The following is a 22,613-nucleotide window of genomic DNA, read 5'->3' on the forward strand; positions in this document are numbered from 1 at the left end:
TATAGCTATGTACCTGGAGCCGGCCATTATATATAGCTATCTACCTGGAGCCGGCCATTATATATAGCTATGTACCTGGAGCCGGCCATTATATATAGCTATGCACCTGGAGCCGGCAATTATATATAGCTATGTACCTGGAACCGGCCATTATCTATATCTATGTACCTGGAACCGGCCATTATCTATAGCTATGGACCTGGAGCCGGCCATTATATATAGCAATGTACCTGGAGCCGGCCATTATATATAGCTATGTACCTGGAGCCGGACATTATCTTTAGCTATGTACCTGGAGCCAGCCATTATATATAGCTATGTACCTGGAGCCGGCCATTATATATAGCTATGTACCTGGAGCCGGCAAACACTAGGAGAGACCGCTGACACGGGAAGATGCAAAATCCTGTAGCCTGAGACTTATGCAAGAATGCGGAATATTCTAGAAAGTATTTGTTAGTCTGATCTCCCTGTGGTGACGGTAATGGAATCCCAGGCATGAGAGCAGAGCGGCACATGTCTGCAGAATGCGGGAAATGTACAGACATGTCTGGGGGCGCCCCGCTCATAGCTACAATACACATCATGGAGAAGAATACAGAAGGTTGGTCTATCCTCCAGAAATTACACCCAAAATTACAGCCGTCCAAAAAATAGATAAAGAGAATCAAAGAAAACAATGGGGGAGCAGCAGTTTTCTTCTTAAAGGGGTACCTCAGAGAAAATGTTTTTTTTTTGTTTTTTTTTTATCAACTGGTGTCAGAAAGTTATTTAGATTTGTAATTTACTTCTATTTAAAAATCTCCAGTCTTCAAGTACTTACCAGCTGCTGTATGTCCTGCAGGAAGTGGTGTATTATCTCCAGTGTGACACAGTGCTCTCTGCTGCCACCTCTGTCCATGTCAGGAACTGTTCCTAAGGCTCCTTTTAGATGCTCCAATCTTCGTCCGGCCATGGCTGCAAACGAGTGCCAATCATTTCAAATGCCTTTAAACACCACAACTAATCACGAGGCCAGACTGTACAAACGATCAGCGTATTGTTTGTGCGGACATTGAAATCAGGTTTTAAAACCCGCACAAAAGATGGGATAAGCTAAGGATCGGGTGTTTCCTCGCTTCTCGGCCGATCACTGTCACCTGTGAGCGGGCCGATTATCAACCCGTGTAAAAGGGCTTAAAGGGTTTGGTCCAGGGGCGTAACTACCACTATAGCAGCCATAGCAGCTGCTATGGGGCCCGCCGCATCAGGGGGCCCCATGGCCTGCTCCTGCAATACACTGGGCCCCCTGAGCTGTCATTATTTGCAGCACCGAGTGGCCCTGCTGGTCTCCTGGGTTTTGCAAATGTCCCTTTAACTGCAAGCACTCCTGACCAGAGCTAGCAGTTATGTAGTTATGACTTCACTTGACCGTTTAGTGGTCAGTCGGGGGTGGGGGGGCAATCAAAAGTTTGCTATGGGGCCCAGCCATGTCTAGTTACGCCCCTGGTTTGGTCACATGGTCAGGCTATTAAATACAAATCCAAAAACAGATGAATGGAGGAATGTTCACTCGTTGCAAATAATAATAATATAAATATATATTACAGTACAGCAGTATACGTTTCCCCAGCACTTCACAATCCTGAGGGAACATGTACAGACAGAATCAGATATTACACAGATACACGTGTGAACATAAGATGAAACATGAGGAGGGAGCACCCTGCCTGCCAGATCTTACAAGCTAAAAGGAAAGAACGGCAGAGGGCTGAGCTCTTCCCCCCAGGTCTGGCTATCTCTCATATATAGCACAGTGTTAGGAAAGGTCGGTGACCAGTGACAGCTTCATCTAGATGAATAATAATAAGGCCCATCATCAGTAGGAGTGTAAATCGCTGCACTGGGGGTGCTGGGCCCGCCTCCAGGGCACCAAACTAGCTAATTAGCATATTTACAAAAACTTAGATTTCTCTGGGACCAGGAGGCGATTTTCATAACAAGGAGCAGCGCTGTATTGTGTGTTGCGGCATCTATCAGGGAGTGGTGGAAACTTCAATTACTTAAAGGAGAAGTCCGGCCATTTCTGAAAGCCTGCAGCCTTGGGCTTCCCGGAGCCCGGCGGGGGTCCCACAGCCGCTCCTGCCGGTCACTACGGGCACGAGGAGAGGTAAGTTGTTACTCGTAAGCTTTTAGAAATCGCCAAACTTCTCCTTCAAAGTGAATGCACCATCACCACTACAGAATTTTTTAAATTTTTTTTTGCACCACCTGCTCAGTTCCGGCGCGAGCATCCAGGTGACACCGTCCTTTTTTTTTCAAAAACACCACCCAGTTTCTCCCGCACTCTGGGCTGTTTTCTGCTTGTGCACCGGCTCGGCCCAGCGCCCCCCGACAATATGCCCTTGGTGACACAGCTCTATTAGAATCAAGCAGGGGAGGGGTAATTGTCACACTGGGGGGCGCCATGTCTGCCCCCAGTGCTTAGTGCCGAGCCGGCGCATAAGCAAAAAACAGGGCCGAGCCCGGGAACTGGGCAACATTTGAAAGGAGGGCCACACCAGCCCTTCGTCCAGCGTCGGTGCCAAGTAGGTACTGCAAAACAAAAAAAAACATTTTTTTCCATAGTTGTAATGGTACGTTCACTTCTATTAAAAAATTTCCAGTCTTCCAGCACTTATCAGCTACTGTATATCCTGCAGGAAGTGGTGTATTCTCTACAGTCTGACACAGTGCTCTCTGCTGCCACCTCTGTCCATGTCAGAAACTGTCCAGAGCAGCAGCAAATCCACATAGAAAACATCTCCTGCTCTGGAGAGAGGTGGCAGCAGAGAGCACTGTGTCAGAATGGAGAGAGAATACACCACTTTCTGCAGGACATACAGCAGCTGATAAGTACTGGAAGACTGGAGGTTTTTTTAATAGAATAAAATTACAAATCTCTGGCACTTTCTGGCACCAGCTGATTTAAAAGAATTGTTTGTTGTTGTTGAACTATCCTTTTAAGAATAAACTGATACTACTTATTACACTTTGTAGCCCATCCCATTTCGCAGCACTTCTATAATCGCCTTCTGTCACTATTTGCATTCTCTCCTCGTACATTTAGGCTATGTTCACACTACGTAAGTCTCCAGACGTAGCGTGTTCCGTGAATAAGCGGACGGAGACTTACGTAGTTTGCGTACAATGGAAAGTATATGATGTACGGCTGCACAGTTCACACTACGTAAGAACTTACGCCCGGATCGTACGCGGCGCCGTAAAAAATGAACCAGACCATTGTTTGAGGACGAAAATGCCGTAACTTACGCCCGTAGCGTAACATGCGGTCCCGTACGTAGTGGTGATTTCTTAATTTTGCCATCTTTTTGTGCCGATCCCAAAGGTTCTGTGGGGTGTCCGGGGCTAGGCGAAGATTTCCAAGTAAAAGACCGCTGTCAGATAGCTACGTAGGGCGCTCCGGAAGCGTAAGTAGACTGCGGGCGTAAGTTCGCGCTCCGTACGTAGCCGGCCACAAGTAGCGTAAATCCCCGGCTGGAGTTTAACGCGTATATGTCCGGCTGCGAAAATATGCGGCCTGACATATACGCAGTGTGAACATAGCCTTAGGCAGCGTATCTTTGAAGTTGTTGGGTGCTGGAGCTGCGGAGTTCTTCCAGCCTCGGACGCCATCTGCCTGGATCTCCTTTCTGCCTTCCGTTACTTTTTCCTCGCTGCTGCTGCTGCTGTTTTCCTAATAAAATCAGAATCTACTGCAGCAATTACTGGTTCCTACAGAACTGGCCGTACTTACTGTTCTGCCTCCTGTGTCGGCCGGAGAGAACTTTCCTCTAGAAGGGTAATTAGAGCGGCTTGGACTGAGGTCAGAGAATAACACTGCGCACAGTTCCAGCTAATCCCTGTGTTATTGTATATACACTCTTACAGCAGCAGTAAAGCACATCCTGTATATACAGTCACCAACATCACATTCTGCTAACTGCAAACATTGTCCATCTCTACTTGTAGACCTGTCGGTAAGGTAAATATTTTTGCATATACAATAATTTAGCAAACTTGTCTCCTCCTCCTGATCTGCTGCTCTTTCCCTCCCATTGTTGAGTTTGCTGTCCAGGTTACCGACCACTGCTGTGCTCTTAAAGGGGCATTCCACTCAAACAACTTCATATGCTGCTGCTGCCCATGGTGTGACTAACAATTCCTTCAATATGTGTTATTATCTATTCAGTCTTCTTCCCCAAGTTTTCAACTGCTGCTTTCTGCTGAAAACACAAAAATGTGTGTGTGAGCTTTTCTCTTTGTCTCCCCTTCCTCCCCCCTCCCTTCTGAGACCGCTGATGTCCCTGTCTGGCTTTATCTGTAATGCTGGGAGGGTTAATCACAGTGACTTCATTAGCAACTTGACCTCAGAATAACCCTCCCAGCATTCCAAAAAAGTTACAATGTTGCAGATAAAGCCTGCCATTGACTTGTTTACATCAGAAAGCAGCAGCTGAGAACTGGGGGAAGGAAACTGAATAGATAATAACAAGTATGGAAGGAATTGTTAAAATTCTTGTAAAAGAACACAGTGAAAATTTTTATTAAAGTATTGTATTGCCCCCCAACAGTTATACAAATCCCCAATATACACTTATTACAGGAAATGCTTATCAAGTGCTTTTTCCCCTGCACTTACTACTGCATCAAGGCCTCACTTCCTGGATAACATGGTGATGTCACTTCCTGGATAACATGGTGATGTCACTTCCTGGATAACATGGTGATGCCACTTCCTGGATAACACGGTGATGCCACTTCCTGGATAACACGGTGATGTCACTTCCTGGATAACACGGTGATGCCACTTCCTGGATAACACGGTGATGTCACTTCCTGGATAACACGGTGATGTCACTTCCTAGATAACACGGTGATGTCACTTCATGGATAACATGGTGATGTCACTTTCTGGATAACATGGTGATGTCACGACTCCCAGAGCTGTGCGGGCTGTGGCTGCTGGAGAGGATAATGGCAGAGGGACACTGAGGGTCACAGGGCACTGGAGGGACACTGAGCATCACTCTGCCACCATCCTCTCCAGCAGCCACAGCCCGCACAGCTCTGGGAGTCGAGTTGTGACATCATCATGTTATCCAGGAAGTGACATCACCATGTTATCCAGGAGGTGACATCACCATGTTATCCAGGAAGTGACATCATCATGTTATCCAGGAAGTGACATTTTATCCTGGAAGTGAGCTCTGCCCCCTCCCCTCTTTCCCCTGCCTCTGTCACAAGATTGTGACAGTGGCAGGGGACAGAGGAGAGGGGGCAGACATAGGGACATCAGCTGATGGGATCATTATGATCCCATTAGCTGATGTCCAAAAACGACCTGGGCATTGATGCATCAATGGCCCTAGGTCGTGAAAGGGTTAATTAAGTCCTACCCAAAATCACCACTGTGCCCAAAAAACCTGTATTCTTGTGGAGTGGAGGTATGGAGTTATGAAATGGCTAAAAATAATGTAACTAGATCCCATTTACAAGGGCTTTCCAAGGATGAATTGTTATATACAGATGTGTTCAGTCAGGACCCAAAACAAACGACTAAAGGTATACCCTTCCCGACGTTCTCACTGATGCCGTTTCAACCATGTCTGATGCTGATGCTCGGCAATTCCTGGTTGTAGTCTTAAGGGAACTGCCGGCACAACCAATCACTGGCTGAGGTGAGTCACTGCTGCGTCCAGTGATTGGCTGAGCAGGTAGTTCATATCTACATATATATATATAAAATAGCCCTTGGACAACTCCTTTAAGCCCTTAATGTGTCGGGGTTGGCCACATTCACACACCACATCTTGGACACAACTTTTACGACTGCCTAATAAATAAAGCTCCATTTTTCCTGAGGTCCATGGACTAGTCTGGTCCCCCCCCTCTCTGCTCCTCTGATCAGGTTACTCTTATACCAGGGATCTTATGTTCCGGGCAGATTTGCAGAGGAGGAGGATTACTTGGAATATTACATTACTCATACACACAGCACAGTTTTCCTCTACTTTTAAATTTGTTTGGGCAGAACTAACCGTACAGCCAACCGCTACCACAGCCAACCGCTACCACAGCCAACCGCTACCACAACCAACCGCTACCACAGCCAACCGCTACCACAGCCAACCGCTACCACAGCCTGCCAGTACAGAAGTAGACGGGGCACAAGACAGACACAGATTTCTTTATATACTTTATAAAATCTATTGGGAAGAAAGGATATATACAGCAGCTCTTACACCGGCTTTTAAATGCAGTTTTCCATCCATGTCCGTGTTTCACTCCAACTAGGAGTCTTACAATATGACTGGGGATCTACGCCAAACCAAAAAAGTCTCCAAAACAAAAGACTGCCCCCTGCAGACAGAGGCCCTCACCAGTACAGAACAGGCTGGCTATTGAGAGGCCTACTGACGTGGGTACAAAGAGATAATGATTCTGAGAAGTGTCTTAAAGGGGAACTCTGGTTAAGAAAAAAATCAACCCTGTTCAATCCCCACCTATAATCTAAGCTTGTGTGTAATCCCTTCTGAGACAGAGGTCACATGATGTCTGTCTCTTCTGTGGGCCAGGCAAGCTGTAACATCTCATTTGTAACCCCGCTCACCACTCAGATCACACCAATCAGTGATCACCTGACCAAGAGGCGGGGAAACAACAGCCTCTCCTGAGTAGTATAGGGGAAAGGAGACACAGTTGTTCCATTTCTCTCACCGCCTGCTGTCCGAACGTGCAGCTCTGATGTGTAAACAGAGAAAAGGACTGTACATAGCGAAAATGTATCATTTATTAACATCTGTAAATACATATAAAACATTGAGGTATAGTATCAGCTTGAGAAAGGTTAGAATATAACAAAATAAATATTATCAACGTTTGTAATGAGTCCCTGATGGTCATTGTGTATCACCCCAGATGGTCAGGAGAATTCCTAGGTTGTTGCTGTTGTACGATACATATGTACATTTACTATAAAGCCCATTGAACAGAGGAAAGTGCATTTTCTAGAAGCACTCCACAGGCAATAGCGATGAGCGATAGGGCTCGACTCACATCCAAGGTCACTAAAGGAGAGAGAAACAGAAAACTTTGTTTATACAACATGTAGTCATTGTACCTCCCTCTCCACTAGTTATTACTGTTTTTCTGCTAGGTTATAGGGGCAGAACAATGAAAATAATGACATGAGACTCACCGACAGCCTTCCAACCTAACAAATTTAAAGGGGCACTCCAGTGAAAGAAAAATCTTTCAAATCAACTGGTGTCAGAAAGTTATATAGATTCCTAATTTACTTCTGTTTAAAAATCTACAGTCTTCCAGTACTTATTAGCTGCTGTATGTCCTGCAGGAAGTGTTGTATTCTCTCCAGTCTGACACAGTGCTCTCTGCTGCCACCTCTGTCCATGTCAGAAACTGTCCAGAGTAGCAGCAAATCCCCATAAAAAACCTCTCCTGCTCTGGACAGTTCCTGACATGGACAGAGGTGGCAGCAGAGAGCACTGTGTCAGACTGGAGAGAATACACCACTTCCTGCATGACTTACAGCAGCTGATAAGTACTGGAAGACTGTAGATTTTTAAACAGAAGTAAATTAGAAAACGATGTAACTTTCTGACACCAGCTGATTTGAACTGGTGGGGGTCTGATTGCTCAGATTCCACCAATAAAAAGCATTTGACATGTCACTATGAAATCCCAACCGTTTTCTAGCTTTTATTAATAATTTTTCTTTATTTGCTTTTATTTTTCTTTAGCTGGAAAATTCTAATAGCAGGCATTAAAGAGTACCTGTTGTTATATATATATATTAAACACCAGCTCCTGGGCTTCCTGACGACCCTGTATTAACAGCTGCTGCTGCCCTAGGCACTAAACCTGAAGACGCCCCATCTTCACGCACCTATTGGCGATACCAGACCTGACCAATACCACCATACTCCCCACCCCCCTGGAAAAGACACCAGATTTACTGGCAAGTCTGAACGGGAGGAGGGAAACTAAAAAAATAAAAACAAAAAATTTAGTTTTTTCTGTCCCCCTGCTCCCTGGTGCTGCCCCCCTGCAAGGTGCTGCCCTAGGCACCGAACCACAGGTGCCTAGTGGTAAATACGGCCCAGCCTGTAACATACTTTATTTAAATATTTTGATGTTGTAAGCCTAGCCTTTACCTTCTAACACCAGGGGGCGCTAAGTGCGTTATTTCTTATTCACCGTTATACTGGCTGAAATCTCGACTCTGCTTCTTCATTAGACCATAGAATGGAGACACAGGAAGTCCCGGCCCCATGTGTGCGCCCGAGCAAGACATTCATTTGATTGACAGCCATGCTCAGTGCGCATCTGTCTCTATGAACTGCTGGTGTAAAGGCTCTTTAACAGACGAGAAGAAACAGGTCGGGGTGAGTGTGGAAGGGGGGGGGGGGGGGGGCACTGACGGGCTACGTCATTCAAAGAATACAGGTCTAACTCTTTGATGCCAAATAGGTGAGAAGGGAGACAGGGAAATATCTGGGCACCAGAACTGCGGAATGCGGTGAAAATCGCCAGAAAGCAGCCAAAGAGGCAGCCCTAACTGTACGGGAACATGAAACAACAGGTACACCTATACCTGAGGAACTGATATACATTATATTTCCATATGTTTTCTATTTTACGACTATTTTCACCTCCATCTGAACAAAACGGAGAAGAAATGCACTTCATAGGAAAGTACAGGGTCTGGCTGGGCTTCACTCCTCACCACTGGCTAACCTTACAGGACGAAGGACTGCATTATGTCTGGAAGATACTAGAAGGTGACCATAGCTTTGGATGGGTGCTGCGTCTGCAGTAGTGTTATAGATGGATGGATGGATGGACGGACCTGTCTGGCAATGTCGCTGCTCTATAAACTAAAGCATCTTAGCTGAATGTTCTGAAGGGAAGTGTCTGGGTGCTCCCGGCCACAAGAAACACTCTCCATTACCTCGGATGGCCTGGGTGTTTGATGTCAGAACGAAGAGGGTGATGAGCCGGAGGCAGAGCGGGGTGTAATCGTGTTCCCAGATGACTGCAGGGATCAGCAGGAGTTTCCCATAGCTGGAGAGTAACAGAGCCTTCAGGAGGAAAGCAAAGTCAGAGGACGACCTGAAGGCCTTCCGCTTCACCAGGAACAAAGCCATGAAGATTCCAGTGAGGAACGCTGCCAGTTCTGGGGAATACAAGATATCACAAATATATATTAAAAGGCGTTTTACAGCCAAGCAAGTAAAGCCATATCGCAGAGAATACTGTGGCACTGATTGCGGGGGTCTGAGCACTAATACCGCCTGCTGAGCTGTATCCTGGAGCGCTCCTGTCCTGGTGCAGCTCATCCTCCCCGCAGGTCTCTGTGCAGGTGCAGCTCATCCTCCCCGCAGGTCTCTGTGCAGGTGCAGCTCATCCTCCCCGCAGGTCTCTGTGCAGGTGCAGCTCATCCTCCCCGCAGGTCTCTGTGCAGGTGCAGCTCATCCTCCCCGCAGGTCTCTGTGCAGGTGCAGCTCATCCTCCCCGCAGGTCTCTGTGCAGGTGCAGCTCATCCTCCCCGCAGGTCTCTGTGCAGGGTCAGGATAGTAGTGGCACAGTGCTAAGAAAATACTGAAGGCCTCGGCCTCTATATTCTAGTGACAGACAGGAGACCAGGTACAGTTGTTGTAATGTCAGTACTGGGAGTCATGGGAAAGCCACTTCAACGTGTTACTGTTACTTTAAAGAGGTTATCCGGGGGGTCTGACCTCAGTCTGTCCTCTCGTCTCTATCTAGTGATGGGCCTCGGTTCTCAGCACCCAGATGCTGCCTCTAGGACTTGTGTAAAGTTTTGTAAAGTGACCCTAACACTTTCATCACCAGCTACAGGGAGCCACATTGTATATAGTCGGAGAAGACTGTGGGTTGGCACTATGATGCTATCCTGGCACCAGGCGTATACATGAGGTTGTACCCCGCACAGCAGTCTATGCAGCACTGGGCAGGATGGCCGACCAGAAATCCCATCAATATCAACTGCAGAAAAAGAAGAAATCCGGCAACTCTCCAAACTAGTGAGGAAAGATGGAAGACATGAGACGCACATTTATCCTCGGTGTTTAGAGTCCTGGAAGCTTTCTCCATTGTATACAGTTATAGATATGGCGTATGGCGCTCTTATAGCGTGACAGCACTGCAGAAAGCAGCGTCTGGCTCTTACAAGGTTCAAGTGCTCAGAAACGTCAGTCAGCGCCAAAGACATTTAACGGAGCGTCAGGATGCAGACTCAAACACTCAAAAACATAATAAGACCATGTAAGAAAAATCCAAGTATTAAAAGTGGACCCCCCTAATCGTTATCCATGTATCAAAGAAAATATCTATATCTATATCAATATCAAAAAAGCATCAATGGCGTCTGCAGATCCACAAATGTCCAACAACAAAAAAAAAGATAAAAAGATTGAAATAAAAAAAATTGAATAAGAAAACAACCTAAAATCCCTTTAAGGCCTGTTTAAAAGGACTTCTCAAAGGGGGATTAAAAGTATAGGGGATATGTGGCTGATCTGTAAGGGGTCTGACCACCAGGACCCCCTGAAGTCAGAAGAAGTGATTGTGTACATGTGATGAGTTACCGTACCCAGAGCGGCGATCCCAAACTGCTTGTAGAAATCCCATTCTTTTGCATATCTGATGATGTCTTCAGGGTCGGTGTGGCTGCTGGATCCTGGCAGCTGTCGCCACCTGGTGTAGGCTTCACAGAGCAGGCAGAAGACGCACAGCTTACCGTGAATCTAGGGAGTAGAGAAAGGACATGTTATTATTCCAGTGACTCAGGTAACTGATAGGACTCCATAGACTTATAACAGAGCTGGTCTCATGCCGTGAGATCGGGATCGCAGGAAATGAAGCACTCAGCTGGGCGCTTCTCCCCGCCATACTGAGAGATCAGTGGGAGTGTGAACACAGAGACCCCCTCACCTGATCCAAACTACTGATGTCTCTGCAACATATCAGCAGTTTTTTTTTTTTTTTTTGTAATAACAGGAACCCTTTTAAAGGGTACGTTCACACGTACCAAATCCGCAGCAGTTTACCCGCTGCAGGATCCCTGCCCAGTATACTCTATGGGCAGACAAACTCGCAGCAGGATGCACATTCCGCTGCGAGTTTGTCCACAGCCAGCCCCGTTAAACCCCCTGCCGGACCCTATACTTTACCCAGTCCCCACTCCGGCTTGCTTCGGGGCTCCCGGTGCTTTCACGTCCCGCTCAGCCAATCAGTGCGCTGCTGCAGGGCAGCGCACTGATTGGCCGAGTGGGACCTGCAGAGAACCCCAGAAGCAAGTAACCGATGGGTTAACGGGACGGCCTGCGGACAAACTCGCAGCGGGATGTGCACCCTGCTGCGAGTTTGTCTGCCTATAGAGTTTACTGGGCAGGGATCCGCAGAGCATCTCGCTGCCAATTCGCAGCAATAACCCCCCTGCGGATCCGGTACGTGTGAACGTATGCTAAGTGTAACTGTTGTTTTGAAAACTTTTGACATGTCAGAGACATCATAAAGACATCGGTCAGGGTCTGAGTGTTCACGCCTGTAGTGATCAGGAGAAAAAGCCCCGAGAAGACCATGCTAAGTGCGATCCTCTCCCAGCGCTGTATCATGTGATCAGTCAGGTCCATAATGTAAGTCTAAGGAGCCTGACTGATCATGTGACAAAGAGCGGACGTGCAGCAGTGCGGCTCCTCTCCTGGCTTGTTCTCCCAATTGCTATGAGTGTGAACACTCAGACCTGAACCGATCAAAACTTTTGACATGTGTCTCTGATGTCTCTATGACATGTCTCTCTGATGTCTCTATGACATGTCTCTCTGATGTCTCTGACATGTCTCTCTGATGTCTCTATGACATGTCTCTCTGATGTCTCTATGACATGTCTCTCTGATGTCTCTATGACATGTCTCTCTGATGTCTCTATGACATGTCTCTCTGATGTCTCTATGACATTTCTCTCTGATGTCTCTATGATGTCTCTCTGATATATCTCTATGATGTCTCTATGACATGTCTCTATGATGTCTCTATGACATGTCTCCCTGATGTGTCAAAAGTTTTCCAAACAACAGGGACACTTTAATCTTAGTGAAAATGTGCAAAGCTGCTGTTTTTATTGCTATTTTGTGCAAATTGCGGCAAAAAAAACAACAACACTGTAATGTAGATGACTGAAGTGGAGGCAAAATGAAAAAATTGACCAGTGAATACGGCCGGGAGCAGAGAAGGATCACAGCCCCTGGGACACGTTCACAATAAATGGATTTACAGAGGAATTTTGGTGCAGATTTAACATAGAAAATCTAAATCCCACTACAGAGAATCGGGGGGAAATGGGAGGAAATAGAAACAGGCGGACAGACGAGGGTGACGTCAGACTGACAGGTGACATGACACATGACAGCGTCTGCTGCATCTGTGGTTTCCGCTCTCTCACATACAGTCACCTTTTGCACACTGCTGCTCTCCTACATACAGTACTAGCAGCTATACTAAGCCTTTGTCTATATACATGTTCTCACACACCGACGGGTTTCAGTTCCTGTTGTTTACATACAGCAGAGCCAGCAAGTTCTGCAGGGTTGTACAGAGGATGCACACACACACAGACCCGTGCCCACAAGAGCTCACACTCCAGTTACCTCATACATATACTATGTGCACCATCATTCACAATGTTTTTTATTGCTGCAAGACATCTGAAAGGAAGCAACGCTGCAAATACTAGAAGTCTTGTGTCTATTTTGTGTCTATACAGAACAAACAAACCCTATGTGGCCCGATCCCGCAGTCACATAAAATAGTACTTATATATTGTCTTTAAGGGGGGACCCCGGCAACATATTCTCTCCAGTCTGACACTCTTCTCTCTGCTGCCACCTCTGTCCATGTCAGGAACTGTCCAGAGCAGCAGCAAATCCCCATAGAAAACCTCTCCCGCTCTGGACAGTTCCTGACATGGACAGAGGTGGCAGCAGAGAGGACTGTGTCAGACTGGAGAGAATACACCACTTCCTGCAGGACATACAGCAGCTGATAAGTACGGGAAGACTGGAAATTTTTTACATTTTTTCCTCGGGAGTGCCCCTTTAAGACTGGTGTGTTACACACTACTCTTTTTTAAAAAGAATTTAACATTTTTCAATAGAAAAGTACAATAACAGCAAAGTACTAAGTGCCCAAGTGGCAGGAGCGAGCGCGGCACTGTATGCAATAATAAACAATGGTGATAAAAACCCCATAAGAAACCATGAGGGAGATTAGTCCAGAGAAAGGCCGACAAATAATGCGGCTACACAAACAACCAAGCAAAGTGGACGAAGAACATAGAAAGAACACCGACATGCCCCCAGGCAATCACACTAGCACCCTCCCCCCCTCCACCCAACAAGAAACCCAGGATCAATCTGTGGGGACATGTAGCATACGCCAATGCATCCACCTCTTCTTACATTTCTGTGGACAGTTACGGTTGTCATATAAAGCCTGCTACATGGGAACGTTACATCCTGACTCCTCCACTGCATAGCAACTATTTTTTTTTTGCACAGAATAAAATAAATCTAATAAACAACCTGTGGTCTGAGTTATTTGTTACGTCATTGATAATACTGGGAAACACATGGTGGGGGTACAGACAAAAGGGAAATCAAAGCGACTCTGTACCCACAATCTGTCCCCCCCAAACCACTTGTACCTTCGGATAGCTGCTTTTAATCCAAGATCTGTCCTGGGGTTCGTTCTGCAGGGGATGCAGTTATTGTCATAAAAAAATACTTTTAGGGTACAAACACACACACCGTATACGCAGCAGATACGCAGATCTGCAGCAGATTTGATGCTGTGTTCAGTTATATAGATCTAATCTGCTGCGTATCTGCTGCATATCGCAGGAGTAAATACGCAGCGTATACGGTGTGTGTGTTTGTACCCTTAAACTTGCAGCCCTGTGTCAAATTGGCGTGACCTAGAGTGTCTGTGCCCTAGGCCTGCAACGCCTCTCCGTCCCTCCTTCCCGCCCTCTTCACCATTAGGAATGCCCCCCGAGCAGGATTTTCCCGAATTATCACCTCTCTGAACACTGCACAGATGCCTCACCGTCCACCATGTGCAGTGCTCACACAGGTGATGAATAGGATAAATCTGCCTGGGGCATTCCTAATGGAGAAGAGGGTGGGGAGGAGGGACAGAGGAGCAGTGCAGGCCTAGGGCACAGACACTCTAGGCCACGCCAATTTGACACAGGGATGGAAGTTTAAAAGATGTTTTTTAGGACAATAACTGCATCACCTGCCGAACGGACCCGACTGCACCTGTTTGTTTTTAAGGGTACGTTCACACTTACCGGATCTGCAGCTGATTTTCCGCAGCGGATCCGCAGCAGATCCACAGCGGATTTCATTTAAATAACTGAACACAGCATCAAATCTGCACCATCAAATCTGCTGCGGATCTGCTGCAGATCTGCTGCTGATCCTGTAGGTGTGAACACACCCTAAAAGGTTTTATTTATGCATTTTTCAAAACCAACAGTTACAACCAAAAAAACAAACAACAAGCCTTCATAGGCAGCGAGTCTCACAATAGTAAACAGAACAGAACAGATCCGTACAGTGTACGGATATTGTAGGAAAGAGTCCCAAAACCAGAAAGTTATGACGAGATCAAAATATCTAAGGCCAAGGTCCATTCTAGGGGAGCAACTCATAAGGTGGAAGGAAACAGAGCATGGACCCGACGACCGCAGCCCGCAATTCAAAAGAAACCACACAGAAGACACTTAACATTCTCTCACCTTTCACAAACTGCGACCCCTCTACCCCCCACCCCCGACCCTGAACCATCTACACTACTTAGACAGAGTCTGTGTAGCCGTATCAGGAATAGCCAAGCATTGCAACCGACCGCACCGACTTCTCTTAAAGTGTCATGATTTATCCTGACCTGATCAGTGTGAAAATTCTGCCATGGATATCCATGGACACCATGCCAGGTCAGTACAGTGCATGAACCCTATTCTGATTCAATAGAGCTTGTGCACAGTACTGACCCGGCGTGGTTGCGTCCATGGATATCCAGACTTCCAGTGGCAGAATTTTCGAACTGATCGGATCAGGGTAATACATGACAGGTACACTGTAAGTAAAAGAACAGCTGTAAGCCAATATTCTGGCCCTAATGACCCCAGTGACCTCTGCCGTATCATTATGACATAAATGACGATTACTCTGGGTATTTCCCCGGCTCCATCACTGGTGACCCCCTCTGCCACTTGTGCCCGGCTGGTGAATACTATGCAGTACGTTGTTCTGTGACTTACATTGATGGCCGTGTTGAAGAGGATGTGCCTATAGGCCTGCACTTTGCACAGCATGGCATTGATCAGGATGATGACGGGGTCATATTCTATGTACTTGTCCACAGGTTTCTGGCAGGATTTCTACATTCAGATCAGAAGAGAAATATCATTAATATTAATGTGTGATGGGCACTGCCGCGCTAATCCTACGGAGCGGCTACTGTACCCGGGTGTTCTGCACCAACATCTGCTGCAGACACAGCGCACCACACAAGCATCCGCAGCAGACACAGCGCACCACACAAGCATCCGCAGCAGACACAGCGCACCACACAAGCATCCGCAGCAGACACAGCGCACCACACAAGCATCCGCAGCAGACACAGCGCACCACACAAGCATCCGCAGCAGACACAGCGCACCACACAAGCATCCGCAGCAGACACAGCGCACCACACAAGCATCCGCAGCAGACACAGCGCACCACACAAGCATCCGCAGCAGACACAGCGCACCACACAAGCATCCGCAGCAGGCACAGCGCACCACACAAGCATCCGCAGCAGACTCAGCGCACCACACAAGCATCCGCAGCAGACACAGCGCACCACACAAGCATCCGCAGCAGCAGCAGACACAGCGCACCACACAAGCATCCGCAGCAGACACAGCGCACCACACAAGCATCCGCAGCAGACACAGCGCACCACACAGGCATCCGCAGCAGACACAGCGCACCACACAAGCATCCGCAGCAGACACAGCGCACCACACAAGCATCCGCAGCAGCAGCAGACACAGCGCACCACAGAGGCATCCGCAGCAGACACAGCGCACCACACAAGCATCCGCAGCAGACACAGCGCACCACACAAGCATCCGCAGCAGACACAGCGCACCACATAAGCATCCGCAGCAGACACAGCGCACCACACAAGCATCCGCAGCAGACACAGCGCACCACACAAGCATCCGCAGCAGACACAGCGCACCACACAAGCATCCGCAGCAGACACAGCGCACCACACAAGCATGCGCAGCAGCAGCAGACACAGCGCACCACACAAGCATCCGCAGCAGACTCAGCGCACCACACAGGCATCCGCAGCAGACACAGCGCACCACACCAGCATCCGCAGCAGACACAGCGCACCACACAAGCATCCGCAGCAGACACAGCGCACCACACAGGCATCCGCAGCAGACACAGCGCACCACACAAGCATCCGCAGCAGACACAGCGCACCACACAAGCATCCGCAGCAGACACAGCGCACCACACAAGCATCCGCAGCAGACACAGCACACCTATGGAGTCCTGCTGGATATAGCCTATGGTCTATGGCTGTCTCCATCATTTCCAGGACTCCCTAGGGCGGCATCCGACTTCTCCAGCCACCTGGGGTCAAATGCTGAGTGTTTGGAGAATGTTCCTGTACAGTAAAGATTTTCGCTGGAGTGCCCCTTTAACCCTTGTTTGAGCCTGTTCCTACTAGCACTCACACGGCACTCACACGGCACTCACATGGCACTCACACGGCACTCACACGGCACTCACACGGCACTCACACGGCACTCACACAGATGAGTGTAAGTGTAGGCACTTTATATCAGGAATGTAGAGGATGGGAAACACAGGGGCTGATGGAGACTGCAGGGAGCAGGAAGGAATGAGCAGGACAGATGTGGGCACATACACACAGCGCTCTCTGTCCGGGGAGAGAGGGGTTACAGCTATGGAGAGATTACCTCCACAGTCCTGTCCCCTGATGTAAGCCCCAGCCGGAAGTGGATCTGCTATGATTTGGAAGGTGAGGGAGACTTCCTGGGTCAAAATACAGGGCTGTAGACCCCGCTATGCAGACCATGCCCCTCCCCCACCATGCCCCACCATGCCCCTCCCCCACTCCCCCTCACAGCTCTGTGATTCTCACTTCCTGATTGGTCCATGCTGAACACACACCCCTTCTCCTGTCATGTGACCACACAGACCTCTGACAGCAGCCCTGCTTCTCTATTCTAGCCTGTTGTACTACACTACTGCATTATGGGGATCTGCAGCTCCATCCTGTATCTACAGGAAAGTATAAAGAATACACGGCAGCACCTCCTGAAGGAGTATTTGGTGCCCATTGCCACGGGGGAGGGGGGCACCTGGTCCCCACTATATATGCAAAGGAACAGATGGATTCAAATGTGTATAAACACTTTACAACATACCAAGCGTCTGCACCCATGGGATGGAGGTAAGTATAGAAGGGTGGAGGTGAGTGTGGGAGGGGTGCAGGTGAGTATGGAGGGGTGGAGCGGAGTTCAGTATGGAGTATCTGTGATCACCCAGAGAAGGTGGAGCAGCCCATTAATGAGCAGGTAAGTATGGAGGGGTGGGGGTGAGTATGGAGATGAGTATGGAGGAGTGAAGGTGAGTATGGAGTGGTGGGGGTGAGTATGAAGATGAGTACAGAGGGGTGAAGGTGAGTATGGAGGGGTGAGCAGCCCATTACTGAGCAGGTAAGTATGGAGGGGTGGGGGTGAGTATGGAGATGAGTACAGAGGGGTGAAGGTGAGTATGGAGGAGTGAAGGCACTCACTCGGCACTCACACGGCACTCACTCGGCACTCAATCGGCACTCAATCGGCACTCAATCGGCACTCACACAGATGGTGATCTTCAGCACCCCGTGTCTGTAATCTCTATAGAGTTCGGTGGATTCCTCGTTGCATTCGATGCACCTGTACAGCGGCTTCGTATTTCCATGCGCATCGTCCACACGGCCTTTCATTCTGTAATGCGATAAATGACAATTATATCAAAGCTCAGAAGGTTTTAATATACAACACAGCAATATTAAAGGGGTTGTTCACAAAAAGATTCTTTTAAATCAACTGATGTCAGAAAGTGTATATATATATATATATATATATATATATATATATATATATATATATACACATACACACACACACACACAGTGGTAACTTGGTTTAAGAGTGTTCTGCAAGAAGAGATCTCAGTTTTTAGTGACTTGGTGTAAGAGCATTGCTTTGGTGTAAGAGCTCCCTGTACTGGGTGGGAGGGGGAGTGGGGGAGGGGCATGGTCTGCATAGCGGGGTCTACAGCCCTGTACTTTGACCCAGGAAGTCTCCCTCACCTTCCAAATCATAGCAGATCCACTTCCGGCTGGGGCTTACATCAGGGGACAGGACTGTGGAGGTAATCTCTCCATAGCTGTAACCCCTCTCTCCCCGGACAGAGAGCGCTGTGTGTATGTGCCCACATCTGCCCTGCTCATTCCTTCCTGCTCCCTGCAGTCTCCATCAGCCCCTGTGTTTCCCATCCTCTACATTCCTGATATAAAGTGCCTACACTTACACTCAGCTATACACACTGCTGCTATAATGTGCCTGCACTCAGCTATACATACTGCTGCTATAATGTGCCTCCACTCACATTCAGCTATACACACTACTGCCATAATGTGCCTGCACTTACACTCAGCTATACACACTGCTGCTATAATGTGTCTGCACTCACACTCAGCTATACACACTGCTGCTATAATGTGCCTGCACTCACACTCAGCTATACACACTGCTGCTATAATGTGCCTGCACTCACACTCAGCTATACACACTGCTGCTATAATGTGCCTGCACTCACTCTCAGCTATACACACTGCTGCTATAATGTGCCTGCACTCAGCTATACACACTGCTGTTACAGTATAATGTGGCTGCACTCACACTCAGCTATACACACTGCTGCTATAATGTGCCTGCACTCACACTCAGCTATACACACTGCTGTTACAGTATAATGTGGCTGCACTCACACTCAGCTATACACACTGCTGCTATAATGTGCCTGCACTCACACTGCTGTATATAAAGTTTCTGTCACCGTCCTCCTGCACAGCTCTGTGATTCTCACTTCCTGATTGGTCCATGCTGAACACACACCCCTTCTCCTGTCATGTGACCACACAGACCTCTGACAGCAGCCCTGCTTCTCTATTCTAGCCTGTTGTACTACACTACTGCATTATGGGGATCTGCAGCTCCATCCTGTATCTACAGGAAAGTATAAAGAATACACGGCAGCACCTCCTGAAGGAGTATTTGGTGCCCATTGCCACGGGGGAGGGGGGCACCTGGTCCCCACTATATATGCAAAGGAACAGATGGATTCAAATGTGTATAAACACTTTACAACATACCAAGCGTCTGCACCCATGGGATGGAGGTAAGTATAGAAGGGTGGAGGTGAGTGTGGGAGGGGTGCAGGTGAGTATGGAGGGGTGGAGCGGAGTTCAGTATGGAGTATCTGTGATCACCCAGAGAAGGTGGAGCAGCCCATTAATGAGCAGGTAAGTATGGAGGGGTGGGGGTGAGTATGAAGATGAGTACAGAGGGGTGAAGGTGAGTATGGAGGGGTGAGCAGCCCATTACTGAGCAGGTAAGTATGGAGGGGTGGGGGTGAGTATGGAGATGAGTACAGAGGGGTGAAGGTGAGTATGGAGGAGTGAAGGTGAGTATGGAGGGGTGAAGGTGAGTATGGAGGGGTGGGGGTGAGTATGGAGGGGTGAAGGTGAGTATGGAGGGGTGGAGGTGAGTATGGAGGGATGGGGGTGAGTATGGAGGGATGGGGGTGAGTATGGAGGGATGGGGGTGAGTATGGAGGGGTGGAGGTGAGTATGGAGGGGTGAAGGTGAGTATGGGGGGATGGGGGTGAGTATGGAGGGATGGAGGTGAGTATGGAGGGGTGGAGGTGAGTATGGAGGGGTGAAGGTGAGTATGGAGGGGTGGGGGTGAGTATGGAGGTGTTGGGGTGAGTATGGAGGGATGGGGTGAGTATGGAGGGGTGGGGGTGAGTATGGAGGGGTGGGGGTGAGTATGGAGGGATGGGGGTGAGTATGGAGGGGTGGAGGTGAGTATGGGGGGATGGGGGTGAGTATGGAGGGGTGGAGGTGAGTATGGGGGGATGGGGGTGAGTATGGAGGGGTGGAGGTGAGTATGGAGGGGTGGAGGTGAGTATGGGGGGATGGGGGTGAGTATGGAGGGGTGGAGGTGAGTATGGAGGGATGGAGGTGAGTATGGAGGGGTGGGGGTGAGTATGGAGGGATGGAGGTGAGTATGGGGGGATGGGGGTGAGTATGGAGGGGTGGAGGTGAGTATGGAGGGGTGGAGGTGAGTATGGAGGGGTGGAGGTGAGTATGGAGGGGTGGAGGTGAGTATGGAGGTGAGTATGGAGGGGTGGGGGTGAGTATGGAGGGATGGGGGTGAGTATGGAGGGATGGGGGTGAGTATGGAGGGGTGGAGGTGAGTATGGAGGGGTGGGGGTGAGTATGGAGGGGTGGAGGTGAGTATGGAGGGGTGGAGGTGAGTATGGAGGGGTGGGGGTGAGTATGGAGGGATGGGGGTGAGTATGGAGGGATGGGGGTGAGTATGGAGGGGTGGGGGTGAGTATGGAGGGATGGGGGTGAGTATGGAGGGATGGGGGTGAGTATGGAGGGATGGAGGTGAGTATGGAGGGGTGGGGGTGAGTATGGAGGGGTGGGGGTGAGTATGGAGGGGTGGGGATGAGTATGGAGGGATGGAGGTGAGTATGGAGGGGTGGGGGTGAGTATGGAGGGGTGGGGGTGAGTATGGAGGGGTGGGGGTGAGTATGGAGGGGTGGAGGTGAGTATGGAGGGATGGGGGTGAGTATGGAGGGGTGGGGTGAGTATGGTGGGGTGAGTATGGAGGGATGGAGGTGAGTATGGAGGGGTGGGGGTGAGTATGGTGGGGTGAGTATGGAGGGATGGAGGTGAGTATGGAGGGGTGGGGGTGAGTATGGAGGGATGGGGGTGAGTATGGAGGGATGGGGGTGAGTATGGAGGGATGGGGGTGAGTATGGAGGGGTGGGGTGAGTATGGAGGGATGGGGTGAGTATGGAGGGATGGAGGTGAGTATGGGGGGATGGGGGTGAGTATGGAGGGATGGAGGTGAGTATGGAGGGATGGAGGTGAGTATGGAGGGATGGGGGTGAGTATGGAGGGGTGGGGTGAGTATGGAGGGATGGGGTGAGTATGGAGGGATGGAGGTGAGTATGGAGGGATGGGGGTGAGTATGGAGGGGTGGGGGTGAGTATGGAGGGATGGGGGTGAGTACAGAGGGGTGGGGTGAGTATGGAGGGATGGGGTGAGTATGGAGGGATGGAGGTGAGTATGGAGGGATGGAGGTGAGTATGGAGGGGTGGGGGTGAGTATGGAGGGGTGAAGGTGAGTATGGAGGGGTGGGGGTGAGTATGGAGGGATGGAGGTGAGTATGGAGGGATGGGGGTGAGTACAGAGGGGTGGGGGTGAGTACAGAGGGGTGGAGGTGATGGCTCCTATCAGATGGGGGCTCAGATGCTGGACGATGGGGGATCTTTGTACTCCAACCTGTGCAGCACTACAACTCCCAGCATGCCCTTGCGGCCTTCATACGGCAGGACAGGATGGGAGTTGTAGGGACACGGGTGCAGTCAGTCACTGTAGGAAGGTGAATACAATGAGACTGATGGCTGCACACACGCCCGGACCCATCCTGACATAACGCTGAGTGTGAACGAGCACGAAGCAGCGATATTGGGGCCACGACACACCCACCTGTGCTGACAGCCTGCCCCGGCCGCCTCAGCCTGTCCCGCACTGACAGCAAACACCTCAGCGTCCACTACTTCCTGCTCAGTGAATGAAGCGCGGGGGCTGATGGGAGATGTAGTGCTGGCGGCTCCCCGCTGAAGGGACGCGGCGCCCGGGAAGACTACAAGTCCCAGGCGCCCGGCGAGTGGCGGCGGCTCTGACCTGCGGGCGGTGTGTGTACACAACACAGAGTGGTGGGGACGATGGTGGCATCTGGCCTGGGGGTCCTGGGCGCTGCAGTACTGCTGGTGGCGGCCGGAGCTCCGGGGAGACGGGTGACCGCCAGCGGGGGAGGCGGAGAGGGGCCCCTGCACCGGTCACTGCTCAGCCCCGCTCTGGGCAGACATGGCGGCGGCGGGACCGGGGGCTGCAGTCACAGGGACCCGGAGTCTGACTCCGCCTGGGACCTGGAGGAGTGCGGTGAGTGCGGGGGCTGGCGGGGGGCACCGGTGCTCCTCTGACCTGGGGGAAGGAAGTCTCTCATATACTGCTGCTGCTTGTCACCATTGTAAGATCTCTGCCTGCTGTCAGTGAATGGAAACCTTCTGTAATAGTACACGGCTGGTTATAGTGGCCCCTGT

General features: G+C 49.6%; 2 protein-coding genes across 6 annotated transcripts in view; one reads left to right on the plus strand and one right to left on the minus strand.

Moving 5' to 3' along the window:
• Window positions 1-6,793: 6,793 nt before the first annotated feature.
• ARV1 (ARV1 homolog, fatty acid homeostasis modulator) lies at window positions 6,794-22,356 on the minus strand. Of its 2 annotated transcripts, none has more exons than XM_069954180.1 (6): window positions 22,195-22,356; window positions 18,025-18,151; window positions 15,389-15,508; window positions 10,655-10,808; window positions 8,993-9,217; window positions 6,794-7,088 (listed from the first exon to the last, which is right to left on the minus strand). In XM_069954180.1, the coding sequence occupies exons 2-6, from the start codon at window positions 18,148-18,150 to the stop codon at window positions 6,994-6,996; spliced, it is 720 nt and encodes a 239-aa protein (XP_069810281.1). In that variant the 5' UTR covers window position 18,151; window positions 22,195-22,356; the 3' UTR covers window positions 6,794-6,993. The 2 variants fall into 2 exon arrangements, with proteins under 2 accessions (XP_069810281.1, XP_069810280.1); XM_069954179.1 differs by lacking the exon at window positions 22,195-22,356 and adding an exon at window positions 21,997-22,067.
• TTC13 (tetratricopeptide repeat domain 13) overlaps window positions 22,153-22,613 on the plus strand; it is a 45,935-nt gene continuing 45,474 nt past the window's right edge. For 2 of the 4 annotated variants that reach the window (XM_069954175.1, XM_069954176.1), the window contains exon 1: window positions 22,154-22,452. In XM_069954175.1, coding sequence (XP_069810276.1) covers window positions 22,236-22,452 — 217 coding nt within the window. In that variant the 5' untranslated portion in view covers window positions 22,154-22,235. Of the gene's footprint in view, window positions 22,453-22,613 lie in introns of all 4 variants that reach the window. The other 2 variants (XM_069954174.1, XM_069954177.1) reach the window with 2 other exon arrangements.

This window comes from Dendropsophus ebraccatus, chromosome 15 (assembly GCF_027789765.1).
Source record: "Dendropsophus ebraccatus isolate aDenEbr1 chromosome 15, aDenEbr1.pat, whole genome shotgun sequence".
Lineage (NCBI taxonomy): Eukaryota > Metazoa > Chordata > Amphibia > Anura > Hylidae > Dendropsophus > Dendropsophus ebraccatus.

Coding starts and splice junctions, on each gene's coding strand:
- ARV1 (XM_069954180.1), bottom strand. CDS start 18,150: ATGAAAGGCCGTGTGGACGATGCGCATGGAAATACGAAGCCGCTGTAC. Junction 15,509..18,024: donor TGCTGAAGATCACCATCTGT/GTGAGTGCCGAT, acceptor ATCTGAATGTAG/AAATCCTGCCAGAAACCTGT. Junction 10,809..15,388: donor TCTTCAACACGGCCATCAAT/GTAAGTCACAGA, acceptor TCTACTCCCTAG/ATTCACGGTAAGCTGTGCGT.